General features: G+C 37.5%; 1 protein-coding gene across 4 annotated transcripts in view; it reads right to left on the bottom strand.

Moving 5' to 3' along the window:
- The window catches only part of CNTN1 (contactin 1), a 287008-nt gene that overhangs the window by 39663 nt on the left and 229235 nt on the right, over positions 1-18110 (bottom strand). For all 4 annotated transcript variants that reach the window (XM_070410419.1, XM_070410420.1, XM_070410422.1 and 1 more), the window contains 3 exons: positions 9041-9111; positions 5896-6130; positions 3860-3963 (listed from right to left, as the gene is read on the bottom strand). In XM_070410419.1, coding sequence (XP_070266520.1) covers positions 3860-3963; positions 5896-6130; positions 9041-9111 — 410 coding nt within the window. The remainder of the gene's footprint in view (positions 1-3859; positions 3964-5895; positions 6131-9040; positions 9112-18110) is intronic.

Raw genomic sequence — 18110 nt, forward strand, 5'->3', positions numbered from 1 at the left:
CTGAGGTTTTTCATTAGTGCTAACTGAGGCAAGTCATTGAATTTCTTTAGCATCCATTTGCTCATTTGCAAAGGTAAGATGATGCCAATATTTTCTTAATTTTCACTATGCTTAAAAATGTGAGATGACTTCACTTCTCTTACACAACAAGTCTAATTTTTAGTTCTGTATCAAAGACCCCAACTATCATTGTAGCTTCAATTTTTTTCAGGTTTTACTCCCTTTGACTAAAACAAGTTCCCTTTCTATCTGGCTAATACCTATTGGTCCTTTAAGATCAGCTCAAGGGAAGTTTTCTTTAGGACATTTTGCGTGTTACCACTTTTCTGTTTTCATAGGTAACATATGAGACACCTAGTGGGTATTTTATAATTCTTTCCTTTGGAAGTAGAACTACTGAGCCAAATAGGATGAAGAATTTAAGGATGCTTTTATAAATACCAAAATGTTTTCCAAAATACTTAAAATTTGCTTTTATGAGAATGTTTGCCTTAACCATGGGTGCTATTATCTTATATTTTATTTTGGCTAATTATTTGTCAACACGTAGGACTCTACATCTCTCCTAGATAGGAACCTCTGTTTTACTACTAGCAATCCTATATAATAAAACAGAAACATGTAAATTGACTGTCCCTCCATTACACTCACCAGCCAATCAGGAGTATGCAAATTAACCTGACAATGATGGCGGGTTAATTTGCATATGCATGTGCCGAGCGGCCTGGGTCCCAGGAACATCCTCGGAACCCAGGCCGCTCCTAGCCTGTAGGCCCGCACATAGGCCCTGAGCAACCGGGGTCCCAGAACACCTCCGGCCACTCCGGGCCTTTTGACACAGGCGCCAAGCAGATGTTCCCACCCCGTGGCCACTTGCGTGTGCACCGGTACCAAGCAGTGGCCCGGGTCCACGTCCCCCAGCCCAGTGCCCATCACGGGGTGAATAGGCCAGGCCAGGCTTCCCTGTGGTCGCTCACGGGGCGAATGGGCCAGGCCTCCTTGCAATTGATCACGGGGTGAACAGGCCAGGCCACGCCTCCCGTGATCCCAGGCAAAGAATCCGCTCTGCTGACCAGCCTGCACTATGGACCTGTTCGGGTGGGTGGCGCAGAGTCCGGGGCCTCTAGCCTGCAGCCACAGGAAGTCTCCCTCTCCCCAGAATTAGGAGCACCAGCCTAGGTCCACCCAGTGTCCGGTCCTGACTGCCGGGGTGAGTTCCTACAGGTTGAGTTTGATCCCTAGGCATTAGCAGTAGGAGACCAGTGCCTTTGTTATTGCTGTGTGTCCAGGTTTTAATTGGACAAATGCCCGGCGGTCCCAGGCGCCAGCTTAGCAAAAATCTTTTAGGAGGAGAATTCTGTCTGGGTTTCCTCAAATTCCCTCAGCCACTACTCACCCCTCTGTAAAGGCGCAGAACAAGTGAGGCCCCTTAAATAAAAATCAGAGGTCTCCAGCAACGGTGGGTCTCTCTCATCACAGTCATTTGGACTGGATGCATTTGAGTATTTATCTAGGCACCATGACAGGGAACATACAAGCTCAAGTCATGATCTCTGCCCTTAAATAATTCACAATCTTATTAGAGCGAGTGGATGATAAAAGTGCAGTAATGACATCAGAATGTAAGGCAACAATACAGAGAGGAACAGAGGCAATTGCTAGGATGATTTTCCAACAATTAGAACAAAGACTATGTGCTGTGAATTAAATAAAAAAAATATGTGTGGAAGTAGCTTCTTCATGAGTATGGGATCCCTTCCTATTTTGAAGAAAACTGAGTTCCATGTGAACTGTGTAATATGCTATGATATCTGAGGCACAGGACAAGGGAGGCCCTAAGTATACTATGCTTTGATATTTGAGTCATTCTTTATTGTTCAATGTGATTTATTTCTGCATGCCTGTTTTGTAATAGTTAAATTACTAGAATAATACATCTTGCTATATTACTAGAAGAGCAAATGATCAGGTGACATTTATTGTTATTTTCTATAAATGCACACAATCTCTGGTATGCTAAAGTGATAGGTATTATAGAAATATTCAGATAGGGAGACCTACAATTTTGATTACAAGTGAGACTTACTATCACAACCCAAATGTATTGCATAAAATAAAAAGCAGGGAGCTAACTAGAAACTGAACCAAATATAAGCCCTTGAAGGGCAAATGTAAATTGGATAAGCTTTGCTATTACAAGAGTAAGAAGAAAACATTCAGATGCAAGAATGAGAAGCACATTGCATCCACTCTAAGTTGCTGTTAAAGAAAAAGAATGATATACTATGAAAATACTTAATACAAATTGTAAAGCAGTGGTTCTCAACCTTCTGGCCCTTTAAAACAGTTCCTCATGTTGTGACCCCCAACCATAAAATTATTTTCGTTGCTACTTCATGACTGTAATGTTGCTGTTATGAATTGTAATGTAAATATCTGATATGCAGGATGGTCTTAGGCGACCCCTGTGAAAGGGTCGTTCGACCCAAAGGTTGAGAAGCTGTTGTTGTAAAGAGATTTGTTCAGAGTATTTCCTAGAGTAGGTAGTATTTCAGTTAATTTTTTTAAATATGAAGAGATTAGCTAGATAAGGAAACGGTGTAGGGGTCCCAAATTGCAGAGGGTGCAGGTGAGGCTGAGAGACCCCCCACCCATGTGCACGAATTTCGTGCACCGGACCTCTAGTCCTATCTAATAATAGACAAACATGGTAATTAACTGTACCTCTGACACACTTCCCATTGGCTAATCAGAGCGATATGCAAATTAACTGCCAACCAAGATGGCAGCCAGAAGCCAAGCAGCTGAAGCGAACAGGAGGCTTGCTTGATCCAGTGATGGAGGAAGCCAAGGTTCCCCGCCTGCTGCTGCCAGCCTCTGAGCTGCACTCTAAGAAACAATGTTGCAATTATAGAAGCTAAACAAACCCCAGAAACCTGCTTTCAGCCAGCTGGGCCTCAGAGCTGGAGTTGCAACAGTGTTTCAATTATAGAAGCTCAACAAAGCCCAGATACCTGCTTTCAGCAGCCAAGGCCTCAAGCTAAAGCCAGCTCTCAGCTCCAGTGACAGCCATAGAAGGTAAATAAATCCCAGAATTTTAAAAAAAAGAAAGAAAAAAGGAGAGGTTGGGAGCTTCAGTCACCCGCCAGCCTGAAAACGGCCCTCAGCCCCTCACCCAGACTGGCCAGGCACCCCAGTGGGGACCCCCACCCTGAAGGGGGTGTGACCAGCTGCAAACAGCCATTATCCCCTCATCCAGGCTGGCCAGGCACCCAAGTGGGACCCCCACCCTGATCCGGGACAACCTTCAGGGCAAACAGCTGGTCCGCACCTGTGCACCAGGCATCTATCCTATATAGTAAAAGGGTAATATGCAAACTGACCCTAACAGCAGAAAGACTGGGAATGACTGGTCACTATGACACACACTGACCACCAGGGGGCAGACGCTCAATGGAGGAGCTGCCCTCTGGTGGTCAGGGAGCTCTTTCATGGGAGGAGCTCTGCTCAGCCACAAGCCAGGCTGATGGCTGCCAGTACAGCGGTGGTGGTGGGAGCCTCTCCTGCCTCCTCAGCAGCTCTAAGGATGTCCGACTGCAGTTTAGGCCTGCTCCCCGCTGGCAAGTGAACATCCCCAGAGGGGTCCCAGACTTTGAGAGGGCACAGGCCGGGCTGAGGGACCCTCCCTCCCCCCCTAGTGCACAAATTTTTGTGCACCGGGCCTCTAGTTAGTTTATAAATGCCCAACATATTAAAGACAAGAAATATAGTGGTAGTTTCCATGTACATCAATGGGACACAAAATATTGAAAGATGAAACGTCGATATATTCATTTAGCTTGATAAAAATGGAACTCACCTGATAGCTTTCCACTATTTTATCTACAACATGCTCCCAATGAACAGATATCTCAGAAGATGATAGGACTTTTACGCCTACTCCTGTTGGGGCTTCACTGGGAGCTGAAATTTGATGAAAACATTATATTCACATAAAAGATGTCTATAATATAAAGTTCATATAGCACCATATGCATTTTAATATTTTAAATAGGTTTAATATTTCCAAAATAAAATAGTTCCAATAATTTCTTTACCTCTTTCTCTATTTTTCTAATGTTTATTTTATGGTCATCGGTGACACATGCACACAGATATTCATATATACAAATGTGAATGTAGACATACATATACACATACACATACACATGCACAGACACTTTTATAAAATAAAAGCTTCATGAATTTCCCTGATATCTGTGAGCAAGAACAACACTATTTTTAAAAATTTTTTTTTCCAAGTAACCTGCTTAAGAAAGCCTGTGGATGCAAATTAAAATTCATTATATTTAGCTTATTAACTCTACATGATCAAAAACAGAAAATTTGGTGTTCATTATAATTAATTTTCAACTTTCTCATACTTTCTATTGAGATGAGCTAAAGACACACAGCAATACTGCCCTCTTTCTCTTTTATGTTTCAGCTATTTTATTTTTTAGATCCTTTCAACAAGTTGTGACATCCATTGCTTCATGGGCTCGGGGAAACTTTTATCTGGGCATCAAGTCAAATATGTATCAAATCAGCCTCTGTTCAGTAAAGAGGAAAAAAGTAATTGACAACCCTTATGAAACGTACACAAAGAAACTAAGGAAAACTTTAAGCAGGAGTGATCAATTTTTATTGTCTTTTATTAACAAAGCACAATCCTCTTTTATGTTAAAAATGTCCTGCATAAGAACACTGTTAACTTTCCAAACCAAGATAAATATGTAGTACTGTGATTAATTTCTTAGTAGTAAAAAACAATAAAACGATGAACACGTACAAGTTTCGACGCATGCAGGTTTTATGAGACTCGTGAAACATTTAGGAGAGAAATATATTTTATACAGATAGCCATGACTAAAGAGATGACAAGAATGGGTTTTCGCCTGATTACTTTAACATCAAATAAAGCAATAAAAAATTGATGTTGGGTGGGAACATAACTTGTAAAAATGCTTTCTACTTCTTTTTTCTCTGTGAGATGTACTCATGCTGTTTAAACTATTAACATTGTGCCATTATATTTCTGCTGAGTCAGAACAAGCCTAGAGAATGTAAGTTCTTACTCAGGACTAAAAAGTCCTGAATTGATTATAAAGTTAAATACTTTCTGCATTTTGTTCTTTCTATGTGTTTAGTTAAGTAACTGAAAGAAGTAGGTGTGTTTATACAGACACACATACATACATATATGATTGCCTTACATGTTTATATTGGAAGTAAAAATCATGAGATGATTTCAATACATATCAATTAGAGCCAGTATTTGTATTTTTATCCCTAAATAGACTTCTAAATTTTTTATCATTTCAAGAAAAAAATTTCAACTGGCGTTCTGACTTCTTTAGCATAGAATTATGCATAGGTTCCCTTTAATAAAATTCTAGCACTCTACTCTAATAACAAAAACTTATATAAACGTTGCAATTATACAAATTTGTTTAAAAGGTAAAATTTTCACCAAAAAATGTTAAGGAATTTCTAAATAGGAAATCTCATGAATGCATAGACACTAAATTTCCAATCAAGTATGGAGAATTTCTGATTGTAAAATTATTATCAGAGGGCCAGGAACAGGGGTCTAAGTCAGCTATTTTCATGGAGATATCCTAACTACCATAAACATGATAAAAAAATGAAAAAAGATTTTGCAACTTTCTTGTCATTGATGTGGAGAGATTCACATTTTAATTTGGCTCAATATAATACTCATTCACTACATGTATAGTGTCATAAAAATCTCCTAATAAGTAATGTCCAAAAGACAGCAAATGAAATGCCTACCAGAGAACTAGGTTCCTCCCCCTCTCCTTGCCGAGTTAGTAAGATCTTATTTTTACCTACCGTCTTGCGCTGAATTAATGACGGCTATGAGGCTGTATGGTCCATCTCCTTTATTGTTGAAGGCCTTGACTTTGACTTGAAATGCAGTGAAAGGCCGCATGGTCTCATCTTTATGGACATATCGTCCAATATCTGGATTAGTAACCGTAACTTTTTTCCATTCTTCCCCATCAAATGGCTTAAATGCCACTACGTAACCGAAATTGTTGCCATAGTGGTATTCTCTTGACAAAGGCTAAATAGAATTTGAAATATTAAATAGGTTTAAGCAATACATTTAACAAAAGGAAAAAATCCTATACCAATAATAAGAATAATAATGATACACATGGAAGCATGCTTTTTGTAAAAAAAAAAAAAATATTCTTAGTTTATAAATTAGGGCTGCCTGAAAATTCTAGGCTAAAACATCTGATGACTTCACTTTCCAAGTCTGCAATTCTTGGAACATTCCTGGGCGGGGGGGGGGGGGGAGGGGGGGGGTGTGTCCCACTCTGGGCCTTTGTACTTTTAGTTCCTTCTACCTTGTACCTAGGATGCTCTTGCATATATCAGAAGATCTCCTCCCTTACTTTCTTGAGGTAAAATTCACTTACTTGTTTTCCTTGGCCAGAGGATTGGCCATTTCCACGCTCTTTCTATAATATTCCATATCTCACTTCTCTGCTTTATTTTTTTCTCTTTAACTCTATCTTAATATACTCCATGTATTTTACTTATTATCTACTTTTAAGAGGACAAAGCTTTTATCAGTTTGATTACCTCTCTATCCATTGTGCCTAGATCTAAACCTCAAGTAGTATCTATTCAATGAATGAATAAATTAATTTTAGAATTGAAAGACAGTAATGGAACTCTGGAATATCTGTCTTGTAATCAAACAATAGAAACTGGCCAGAGGAAAAACAGACAGAAGGCAAAAGGAGGAAGGGCTAGCATTGCACTCATCGGTAGGAGGCTGGCTTTGGGACTGTATGACTCCAGTGCTGAAGTAAGTGTTCTGTTTTGCATTATTCTCTCAGAGTTTCTTCAATTGCCCAATAAAGAAGTCTGTGTTAACCCTGCCAGTTCATTATTTGTAAACACTGGCTTATTGCTAATTCTAGAGAATACTAATAATTTAGTCATTTTTAGCCAATAAGGGAAATGTGGAAATTGCATATTTATAATTTTTTAAATCAGAAAATCCAACTTCAAATGTCTCAAGGAAAATTCTTGAATTAAATGTAACATAGCTGCTTGAATATACCTATGTGTAACATAAATACATAAAAATGTAAAAAGTTCAAAGGTAGAAGAAGTTGTACCTGCCTGTACTGTATACAGTTGACCCTTGAACAACACGGGGAACAGAGGTGCTATCTCCCTGGTTCAGTAAAATATATGCATGTAACTTTTGACTCCCCAAAATCTTAACTACAAATAGCCACTGTTGACTAGAAATCCTACCAATAACAAACTATTGATTCATACATATTTTGAATATTTTATATTGTATTCTTAAAAAAGTAAGCTAGAGAAATGTTATAAAGAAAATCATAAAGAAGAAAAAATACATTCACAGTATTCATTGAAAAACTGTGCATACCAGTGGACTTGGGGAGTTCAAAGCCATGTTGCTCAGGAGTTACTTATAGACATCCTGAAACATGACCCCAAGGTTATACAAAATGTGATTTTAGATTATTAGAGTATATCATGTATAGCCTAATATTACCATAACAGTTTAAATTTTTTTATTGCTAGTTCTCTACTTAGTTTATGTAGTTAAAAGTATAGCAGATCGCCTACGGAGCTTTCAAAAATTCCAGCCAGTGCAGCTCAGTGTTTGAGCATTGACCCATGAATCAAGAGGTCACTAGTTAGATTCTCTGTCAGGACACATGCCTGGATTTCAGGCTCGATCCTCAGTAGGGTGTTGCAGGACGCAGCCAATTGATATTTCTCTCTCTTCAATGTTTCTATCTCTGTGTCCCTCTCTCTAAAATCAATAAAAACATATTTAAAAAATAATTATTTTCAGGCCTTATTCCCAGAAACTTTATTTCAAATTTTTAGAATAGGATTTCTAATTCTGATTTTTTTTTTTTTTTTTTTACAAAATCCCCATCTTATCCTAAAGCTGATATCCAAGAACATCAAGCCTTATAAAAAAAAGTAAGATGTTATTATTTTTGTTTAAATTTTCTGCACTTTTGTATGTTACATGGACACTAAAATTTACTTATAAATAATTTGAGATTTGGACAAGCAAAAGGCATTTTTTTCTAAATCTTACTAAAAAATGTGATTTAAGTGCCAAGTATAAAATCTGACTACATTCAAAGAGTAAAGTCAATTTTTGCTAAATATCTACTTTTATATAAATCAATTTGATTGATGGAAAGAATAATACTTGCCATTTTTCATGTGGTTTTTGAAATTCTTTAGAGCGTAGGTTGTATTATTTTACTATCTACAGTGATTAAATCTTGAAAATATTTAATGAACACACGGAGCTAGATAAAATACGGTAGGTAGATACACCTCAGATGTCTATGTCAGACAAGGTGATGCTTCCCAACCCCCAGCATCTCTCTCACTTCAAAATTCCAGCCAAGATGCACTGTTTTTCAGACATTATCATCTCTGATGTGGAACTTCCCTTTGGGTTATAAAAATTCAATACAGCGTTTTTGATACCTCAATAAAACACACTTGGGAGACTTCTGAGACTGATCTATCATGATTGATTGCACTTAGCGATCAAAGTATGTCTCAAGTGGGAAACAAACTCCAATTAAAAAAATAAAAACTTTTTAACCAAATATTTGGAGTTTTGAATGTCCAGGGAAATTGGTATAATTTACAGTTGGGTTACCAGGTAACAATGAGTTAAAAAAAAAAGTCTGGAATCATATAGTTGAAAGTTGGTTTAATGTTTTGGCCAACAGTTCCCTCAGCATCAAGAATCTATTTCTGCACACTAAGCCATAGTAAGCCAGGTAAGATCTTACATATATTTAAGAAAATGATCTTTTAGTAATTTACTTTGCTTGTGCTTTGGGCATTGTCTTTTATTTCAATTTATTTTAGGAAACAAAATGGGTTTGAGACTAAGTCCAGGTAAAGCAGCCTGTAATAAGTACAACTTGTTAAGACTCACCGCCCATGTGATGGTCAGCTCTCTGTTGCTTCCTCCTCCACCTCCTACATCTGAAGGAGCCACATTAGGTGCTGAAACAAACAAGCAAACCACAAAATATAGAGGCTACGGAATGTTCTTCTGATGTTAGAGTTCTTATTCACTACAGAAACTGTACATTTTTTCTTTCACTGGGAAAGACAAACTACACATGAGATCCACTCAATTATAATAACAACTAGAGGCCCAGTGCACAGATTCGTGCACTGGTAGGGCCCCTCAGCCTGGCCTGCACATCTGGGACCCCTTGGGGGATGTTGGACTGCTGGTTTCGGCCCGATCCCTGCAGGCCCAAGGCAAGTGGCAGGCAGCTGGGGAAGAGCCCGAGCCCGGACTGGGCATTGCATTGCTCCCACTCATGCTGGGGAGAGGCTCATGCTGCTGCAGCTGCACTTGCCAGCCGTGTGCCCAGCGTCTGGTGCCCATTGGCGAGCTGAGTGGTGCTCCTGCTGTGGGAGTGCACTGATCACCAGGGGGCAGCTCCTGCGTTGAGCATCTTCCCCCTGGTGGTCAGTGCACATCATAGCGACCAGGTCGACAGGTCATAATGGTCGCTTAGGCTTTTATATATATAGATGCCTCACTGTAGCTGTAATAACCTATTTTACTGCCCTGATAACAACTGACTCAGTGCCATACAAATGTGCCAGCTTTCTGCAGGAAAGGGTAACAAAGTAAATTTGCCTTCCCCCATCTTCATTTAAAAAATTTTTTCTGTGTCCTTTCATTTAATATGATTTTGAAAGATTAGATGTACTTTGTTGGAAAATATTTCAGAGCTCTTGGACTACTTAACAACTAACTGGTGTGTTAGTTTATACTTCAATCTATAAATAACTGTTTAGAAATGGTGCATATGCACTAACTTAGGATAATGTTCCCCCAAAATATCTGGAAATATTATAAATCTAATATTCCTTGTGCTCCCGCTTCCAATTCCTATAGCTCTTCTGGAACGTTTCCCCATCAGTGACCCCAACTCTCCCCAATCCCATCCTCTTCTATCAACACTTCAGTTTTCAGTCTCCCTACTTTACTCTTTGCAGTCTCTTCATCCTTAAAAGTCGTATTGTAACACTGTTTTATACTTAGTCTCCAAACCATCACTAAAAGAAAATAAGAATGAATAGATTATTGTTTTTTATTTTTTACTCTGTAATCACGTTTTAACAACCCATAACCTGTTTTCCATGTCATATTTCTGAAATTGCTCTCCCCCCAAATAAAAAAATTGCTTATAACTGCAAGTCCAATCAATGGCCTGTTCTTTGTTTTTTCTCCAACAACTTTCTCCTTAAAAGTCCTTCAGGGTAGGTGCTGCATTTTACTGGGTTTGCATACTGCATTTCACTGTAAGCTGTATTTCATTGGATTTGCATCTAATTGGAGTTGTATAGACATTAAGCATAGTTGTCCCTGCACTTGAGGTACATGGAGACCAGCTACCCAGCTACATCGATGATGCCTGTGTTTCTACAGGGGACATACATTGTCCTGCACATATGGGCTGGCTCCAATCTGAGATATCATTCCCAGATTTGTTAACATTAAAAAAAAATGAAACATCAGTTCTCTTTTGAGTCTCCAAATGCCTCCCATATAGGAAATAGTCACACTTCCTCAGAGTACTCAAAGCAAGCTGTTCATTTACCCAATTGCAAACCCTAACAAATAATTGTGATTCAAAGATAGATACTTCAAAAGTTATCCTAATATTAGCCACATAAATTCCCTGGTGAAGTATATACATTAATTGTTCATACACAAAATGCATGTTTTTCCTTAGACTTGTAAAACTGTATCATGATTTCCTTTTCTGATGGAGAAATTTATCTGAAGTTGGAGAGATTTTAATACTTAACTGTCACCATATGAGTGGTAGAAATGAAATTAAATTTACAGATGTTAAAAGATAATTTCCTTGTCGCACTGTAGATAAAACTCAGATTGAAGGCTGGGATATTAAACTTCTAGAAACGCTCTGAACCCCATAACTCATATTCTGAAGTTAAAGCTCTCTATGCTATAAACAAAGAACACGCTGTGTTGTATTTAATGAATAAATCAAATTTTGTGTTTAACTATACATACAAGTATAATGGGCACAGGCAAATACTCTCAAAAATAACCCTCAAGAGTAACTTATTATACTGCAATTTATTTAATTAAATATTGCCTTCACCAGGACAAGTCTTATTTTCCAAGTCATTTCATTGCAATACTTTCTATTATAACTAATATTAACCTTTTTATTTAGAACAGAGCTAAATAATGGAGTATATTTACATTATATTGAATATTTCTTTTTCCATTTTAAAATGTTTCTCTTAAGCTCTTTTTAACATCCTTCGAATAACTTACTCAAGATTGATTTTCTCTTCAAAAGTTACCCATTGAACTCAGGATGCTTAAGGAAGACAAGCAAAAGCACAGAAATAAAAGTAACTATATGTCTTAATAAAGTGTTTTTATATCTGTCTCGGATAAATTATTGACAGTTTCCTCCGTTTAGCTTTGAATGTGCAGTTGGAGTCTTAGCTGCTAAGGGACAGTGTTCCACAGGTGGAACTGACACATAGCCTACACATCTGACATGAATCTGAGAAGAGAGCAGCTCCGTGCTCCACCTTAGCTTCCGGCCCTGCAGGACCAGGAGGTCTTGGCCAAGTAGGGATTCCTTTCAGGGAAGTAAATCATCAGAAGCACAAAGAAGCTTATTTAACTTTGGGCTTCAGGGTATTTAGCAGTGAACAAACTAGACATTCTCTTAACAATAAATCATTAAAAAATTTAAACAAATATTTAAGAAAAATACAGAATTACAGAATTAATCATGAATAAACAATATTTATAATTTTACTGTGAAAGGTTAAAAATAGTGATGTTTTTTAACTTGTCCTTTTGCCATGATTTCAGTCTAACAGTGATCCCCTAACGCTGTTTGTAAGAGCGCTGCTATATTTCAGTCATACGTCTAAAATATATCTTAAAAGAAAATCAAGCCAATTCCCTGGCTGGTTTTCTTCTTTTTTTTTCCTGTGAAAAGAAATGAATGCTGCCAATTTTACTGTTAGATTTGAATGCTTAAATAATTTGAATATAAGTACAATAGTCTATTCACTTTATCTATTATCTATTCACTTTACTCAGTTTCAGTTGCCGATGGGCATTTGCAGTGCGAAAATATTACATGGAAAATTCCAGAAATAAACTATTTGTAAGTTTTTTTATTTTGTTTTTTACAATTTGTAAGTTTTAAATTTTGCTCTGTTTAAAACTCTTGTTTAGTGTGAGTGGTGTGTATTGAGATAGAACCTCTTGTTGTCCTGCTAGGACGTTAATCCTCCCTTTATCCAGTGTAAACACACAGTATACACCACCTGCCCATTAGCCATTTAGTAGCCTTCTTGGTTATCAGACTGTAGTGGTATGGCAGTGTTTGAGTTCAAGTAACCTTTAATTTTTTTTAAAGAGACTCAGAATTGTCAGCTAAATAATGCTCTAGAGCAGCCGTGGGCAAACTATGGCCCGCGGGCCGGATCCGGCCCGTTTGAAATGAATAAAACTAAAAAAGAAAAAGACCGTACCCTTTTATGTAATGATGTTTACTTTGAATTTATATTAGCTCACACAAACACTCCATCCATGCTTTTGTTCCGGCCCTCCGGTCCAGTTTAAGAACCCATTGTGGCCCTCGAGTCAAAAAGTTTGCCCACCCCTGCTAGAGTCTAGAAAACCAAGGGGAGTAAAGTCTTACATCTGCTTTTTTCTGTCCTTAAATATCTATTATTTTTGAAGAGGTATTAATAGTCAAATGAACTATGTAATATTTGTATATTTAAATGAGAACAACTCTTTTTTAATTCTTATAATCTCCTGGTCTGATGGTGGAACACATTGTTAACACACCAAATGTGTCCATCCTGTTAACATCAGTTCTTTTCCATAGTAGGTAAAAAATATACAGGCCAACATAGTTTGCAATAATATGAATGTCTTAGGAACTTATCAGGCTGAAATTTTAAGTTTGTTTGTTTATCTAGTCTTCATTCTCAAACAGAATTTTTTAAAAATTTATTTCACATCTCTTTTTACAACATATTAATTTATTTAAATTACAGTTTACATTCTTTTTTTCTTGTACACATAATTTTGAGCACCAGTTATAAACACTGTGCTGTGTTAAGCACAAAAGATAACGAGTAAAATCTGATTCTAGTCTTGAAGAAGCTTTTAGAATAAATTAAATATTTACAACTAATTTAAATTCAATCTAACAAAAATCCCTCATTCATATGTTTCCTCAGTGAATGAAGCCCAGTTTAATAAAAGACTCATTTAGAACTTAGAAATGATTTTTGCACACCACACCTAATTGAATACTTAGATCAACACTTTGGAATAAGTACAGTTGACTCTTGGAAAACATGGGTTTAAAGTCCTTCTTTTTAAACATATAAAATTTATATATATATATATATATATATATATATATATATATATTCAGAGAGGATTGGAGAGGGAGAGAGATAGAAACATCAGTGTTGAGAGAGAATCATCTATAGGCTGCCTCCTGCACGCCCCTACTGAGGATCGAGCCCACAACCTGGGTATGTGCCCTGATGGGTAATCAAACTGTGACCTCCTGATTCATAGGTCGACACTCAACCACTGAGCCATGCTGGCTGGGCTGAACTGCTTCTTTTAATCCATTTTATTATTAACTAGAGACCCAGCATGTACGAAATAGTTAGCGAATAGCTCGCTTCTGCTTGCCTCATTTGGCTGCCCACCCATCTCTGCTGGTAGCTCCCGCCCCACCCCCCACCACTTGTAGATCTCTGTAGGGTAGTAGCTCTCTCCTACAAGTATCTCATGCCTCATCCCCCCTGCTACAAGAGCCTTTGCTCATTTGGTAGTGACGCCATTAGGGCTTCAGGACCACAGGCCTTTTGTGATATAGATGAAGTAACTAACTTTAACATATACCTTTCTAACTAAAAAATATATTCTTATCACCATTCCCCTCCTTTATCAAGCATATCTTTTTAAAAAATATATATCTTTATTGATTTCAGAGAGGAAGGGAGAGGGAAAGAGAGAGAGAAACATCAATGATGAGAGAGAATTATTGCTTGGCTGCCTCCAGCACACTCCACACTGGAGATGGAGCCCACAACCTGGCCATGTGCCCTTGACTGGAATTGAATCTGGGACCCTTCAGTCCACAGGCTGAGCCAAACCAGCTAAGGCAAAACATATCTTAAAAAACTAAAAAAAAAATTAAATTAAATTAAATAACATAATAGTTTCATTAAATGTGAAATTAAAGCTCTGTATATAGTATGAAAGTGTTGATTCTGGTATTAGGGTTTTTGCTTTTTTCCTTCTGGGGTTGATCTGGTAAATAAATGCAAAGCTGTCAACCACACCTGAATGCACTGTTTTAGAATATCAACTCACCAACTGCACCAGCAGATCTATCAGCCATGAGGACACATCTTGCAATGACACATTACTTTGAAGGGAGCTTTTGTTATCTCTTTCGTACAGTCAAAAATAAATGGGTTATAATGAATTACAAACCCATCTTCTAATTCTTCATTTGGGAGCCATCCATTTTATAGTGCACTTGTCTGAATCCAAAGAATATACCCAACTGTGCACTGTGATCTGAACATTAAGTAATTGGACAGATAAGGATATGTGCTGCATTAGATAATGCCACGTCTTTCAATCAGCATAATGAGGCACGAGCGACCTTTCCATCAAGTGGGAACCAGGCTTTATTCCACATAACATCTGCTTGCATCTGCTGGAGGATTACTACAATGGTACATGACAAGACAGACATCCCCCTGTTTTAGAAAGTATTTTTGTTTTCTTGCAAGGATGAAAAATGTAAGGGTCCAATTTTATGCATATTTAATCTTTTGAAAGCAGGATGAAAGTAAAATAAGTAAAGAGAAAGTTGGTTAAATGTTATCATATTAATTATACAAAATTATTCCCTTAAGGTGATAAGAAATTAAATGAAATTAGATGATCTTCTATTATGCTTATAAAAATGGAAATATATTGCACAAGGTGATCAATTACAGAGTAGATAATATTTTTATAAGCATGTAAAAGTTTAGAAGGAGCACTAACAGCATAATAAATAAATTTTATTAAGTAAATATTATGCACTAGACAGTACTAAATGCTTTTATTACATGTTCTTTATTTTTTTATTATTTTTTATTAAATTTATTGGGGTGACATTGGTTAATAGGATCATATTGGTTTCAGATGTACATTTCTGATACATGATCTGTATATTGTATTGTGTGCCCACCACCCAAAGGAAAATCTTCTTCTGTCACCATATATTAGGCCTCTTTTATTTTATACTAGAGGCCTGGTGCACGAAATTTGTGCACAGGAGGGGGATCGGGGCTCAGCCTGGCCTGCACCCTCTCACAATCCAGAACCACTGGCTCCTAACTGCTTGCCTACCTGCCTGCCTGATCGCCCCTAACCACTCTGCCTGCCTGCCTGATTGCCCCTAACTGCTTGCCTGCCTGCCTGATTGCCCCTAATGGCCTCTGTCTTGGCCCCTGCCACCGCGGCTTCGTCCAGAAGGACGTCTGGAATGATGTCTGGAAGGTAGTTCGGCTGTCTGGTCTAATTAGCATATTATGCTTTTATTATTATAGATTATCCCTCCCCTCTGGAAACCACTATACTGTTGTCTGTGTATGAGTTTTTATTTGTTTTTCTTGTTTGTTCATTTCTTGCTTTCAGTTTTATTTTCCACATATGTGTGAAATCATATGGTTATTGACTTTTTCTGCCTCACTTGTTTCATTCAGCATGATATTCTCAAGATTCACCCATGTTGTCACAAATGACAGGATTTCATCTTTCCACAGACAGTTTTGTACTTCAGAAACGTGTTCAGAGGAAATGTAGTTTACATTATATTAGTAAAGAGATCACAGGAAAAAATCAAGCTCAATGAGATTTTTTAAATGTGTATATTTGAAGCAAATATGTTATAATTTTTTAAATGAAACAAATTTACTTAGACCAACTTAATTGCTTGATTTTTTTCTGTTTTATTTTGAAATGAATACTTGTTAAATCAAATTAAGTGCATTATCTCTTGACATGAAATTATATGGTTAAAACCTCTAGTCAGATTATGTCCCAGTTTCTTTTCATTTTTTTTTTTTTTTTTCAGAAAATGCAACTGTGTTCAGTCCATCACAACAGAAGCCTCTATTACAAACATAGGAAGCTCTAAAAACCAAACACAAGTATCCTGGCTATGTGGTATCCGTGGTCTATAAAACATCACCGTATATTACCTCTATATCCTAAAGAGATTTCTGTGAGGTAGAGAAAAAGGAACAACCACGTTTATTTTAAAACAACAAAAAGTAGTATTTAAGTTATATTTAGTTTCACAATTGAGGATTAAATCTAAGCTTGGGCTAGTGCCGGAGGCCGGTCCATCCTTGCTGCTTGACGCAGTCGCTGCAGGAAAGAGGCATCTGCACAGCATGTGTTTCAGTGGACCTGGCGTATGTAGCATACTGTTTTTAATATGTTTGCTCTCTTTAGCGCCATGTGTTTTAACCAAGGTCACCTCTCCAAGAAAGGTTGTTTCCCCAGGTGGGGATCTTTCCCTGAGGTTAGGGAGGGGATACAACCCCTTAATTAAGTGCCAGGCCGGTAGTTAAGTTACATGGTCTTTACTCCCTGGAATGGAGATGAGAAACACCTTAACCCTTGTAATAGAAATTGACGGGATTAAAATCGGCTGGTATAAATACGGATGTAACTAGACAATAAACGTCAGATCCTCATCAGTTCCTGACCAGAGCTCCGACCAGAACTTTGGCTGGAGATCCTGGCTAGAGGTCCTGACTAGGCTGCTGACCAACTGAAGGCTGTCTTCGTGTCATTCCTTCTTCGCCGACTCCGTCCACACCTTTGGGGACCCCTGGACCTGCTGGGATTGGACCCCAGCAAGCTAGAAGTCTAATAACATCTCATATAAATGGATGCATTTTTAAGAGTGAAAATTGTGCAGATCAGTATGCTAGTGTTTTCTTCCTTTATTACAGCATCATCATTTTTTATCTGGTAAGTTACATGAAACTTTAAGAGATCAATGGACATCCTGTGACTAGTTTGGTTTTAAAAACTACAGACTAATTCTACTTAGAAGTTAGGTCAAGGAATGAGGTAGCCAGAAATGTGTATAAGTGATATTAAGATATCGAAGAAGAAATCTAATGGTACTCCGTCATCCATTTAAAATCTCCCAAATAAAACACTGAAAATAAAATGTTGGCAAGGCATAGTAAAAATAAGCAAACTCAAAGAGCCTACAAAATATTTTCTTTTTCAGAGACAGGGAATAATAGAAAAATAGCTATTATTAGAATCAGAACAATATTTTTGCCTAGTAATGCAGGGGAAAAGAAAATAGAGTGGAATCCTTCTTGTACTGAAACCTACTTAAATGCAGTTTGTATTTAGCATAAAAAAAGTGAACCTACATTGAAAGAACAGCCAAGGTTGAGCTGTGATGAAAGAGCATAGTTCGAGTGACTCCTAACACTTGAAAACAAACAACACACTATAGTTATTTCTCAGAGATGCTGTTACTCTCCAAGTGGTATAGATCTGAGAAGTCCGCACCACATTCACTCCACTCCTAGCTCACACTATCCTCCCTGCCCACACCATCCATACACGTGGCCATTCAATTATAAATGTGTTTGAGAGACACACAAAACTGGGAACCTTCTAAATCATCTTATATCAATAGTCTGCCTGGTTAATATTCACAATTTATATTAAAGTTTATATTTTAAATACCAATTTCACTTAAGTGGTCTCCAGTGGCATATGCAGTAGTTTCAATTTACCTCTTCCCCTATGTTAATTATGTAAAAATATTCTTAAACTTCATATTTCCTTTCTTGTTTTTGAGGGTCTTGATATAAAATACACACACTTGTGTCAAATACATATA

The sequence above is a fragment of the Myotis yumanensis genome, unplaced genomic scaffold, assembly GCF_028538775.1.
Source record: "Myotis yumanensis isolate MYYU_CA2020_CCGP unplaced genomic scaffold, mMyoYum1.0.hap1 SCAF_3, whole genome shotgun sequence".
In the NCBI taxonomy this organism is placed as follows: Eukaryota; Metazoa; Chordata; class Mammalia; order Chiroptera; family Vespertilionidae; genus Myotis; species Myotis yumanensis.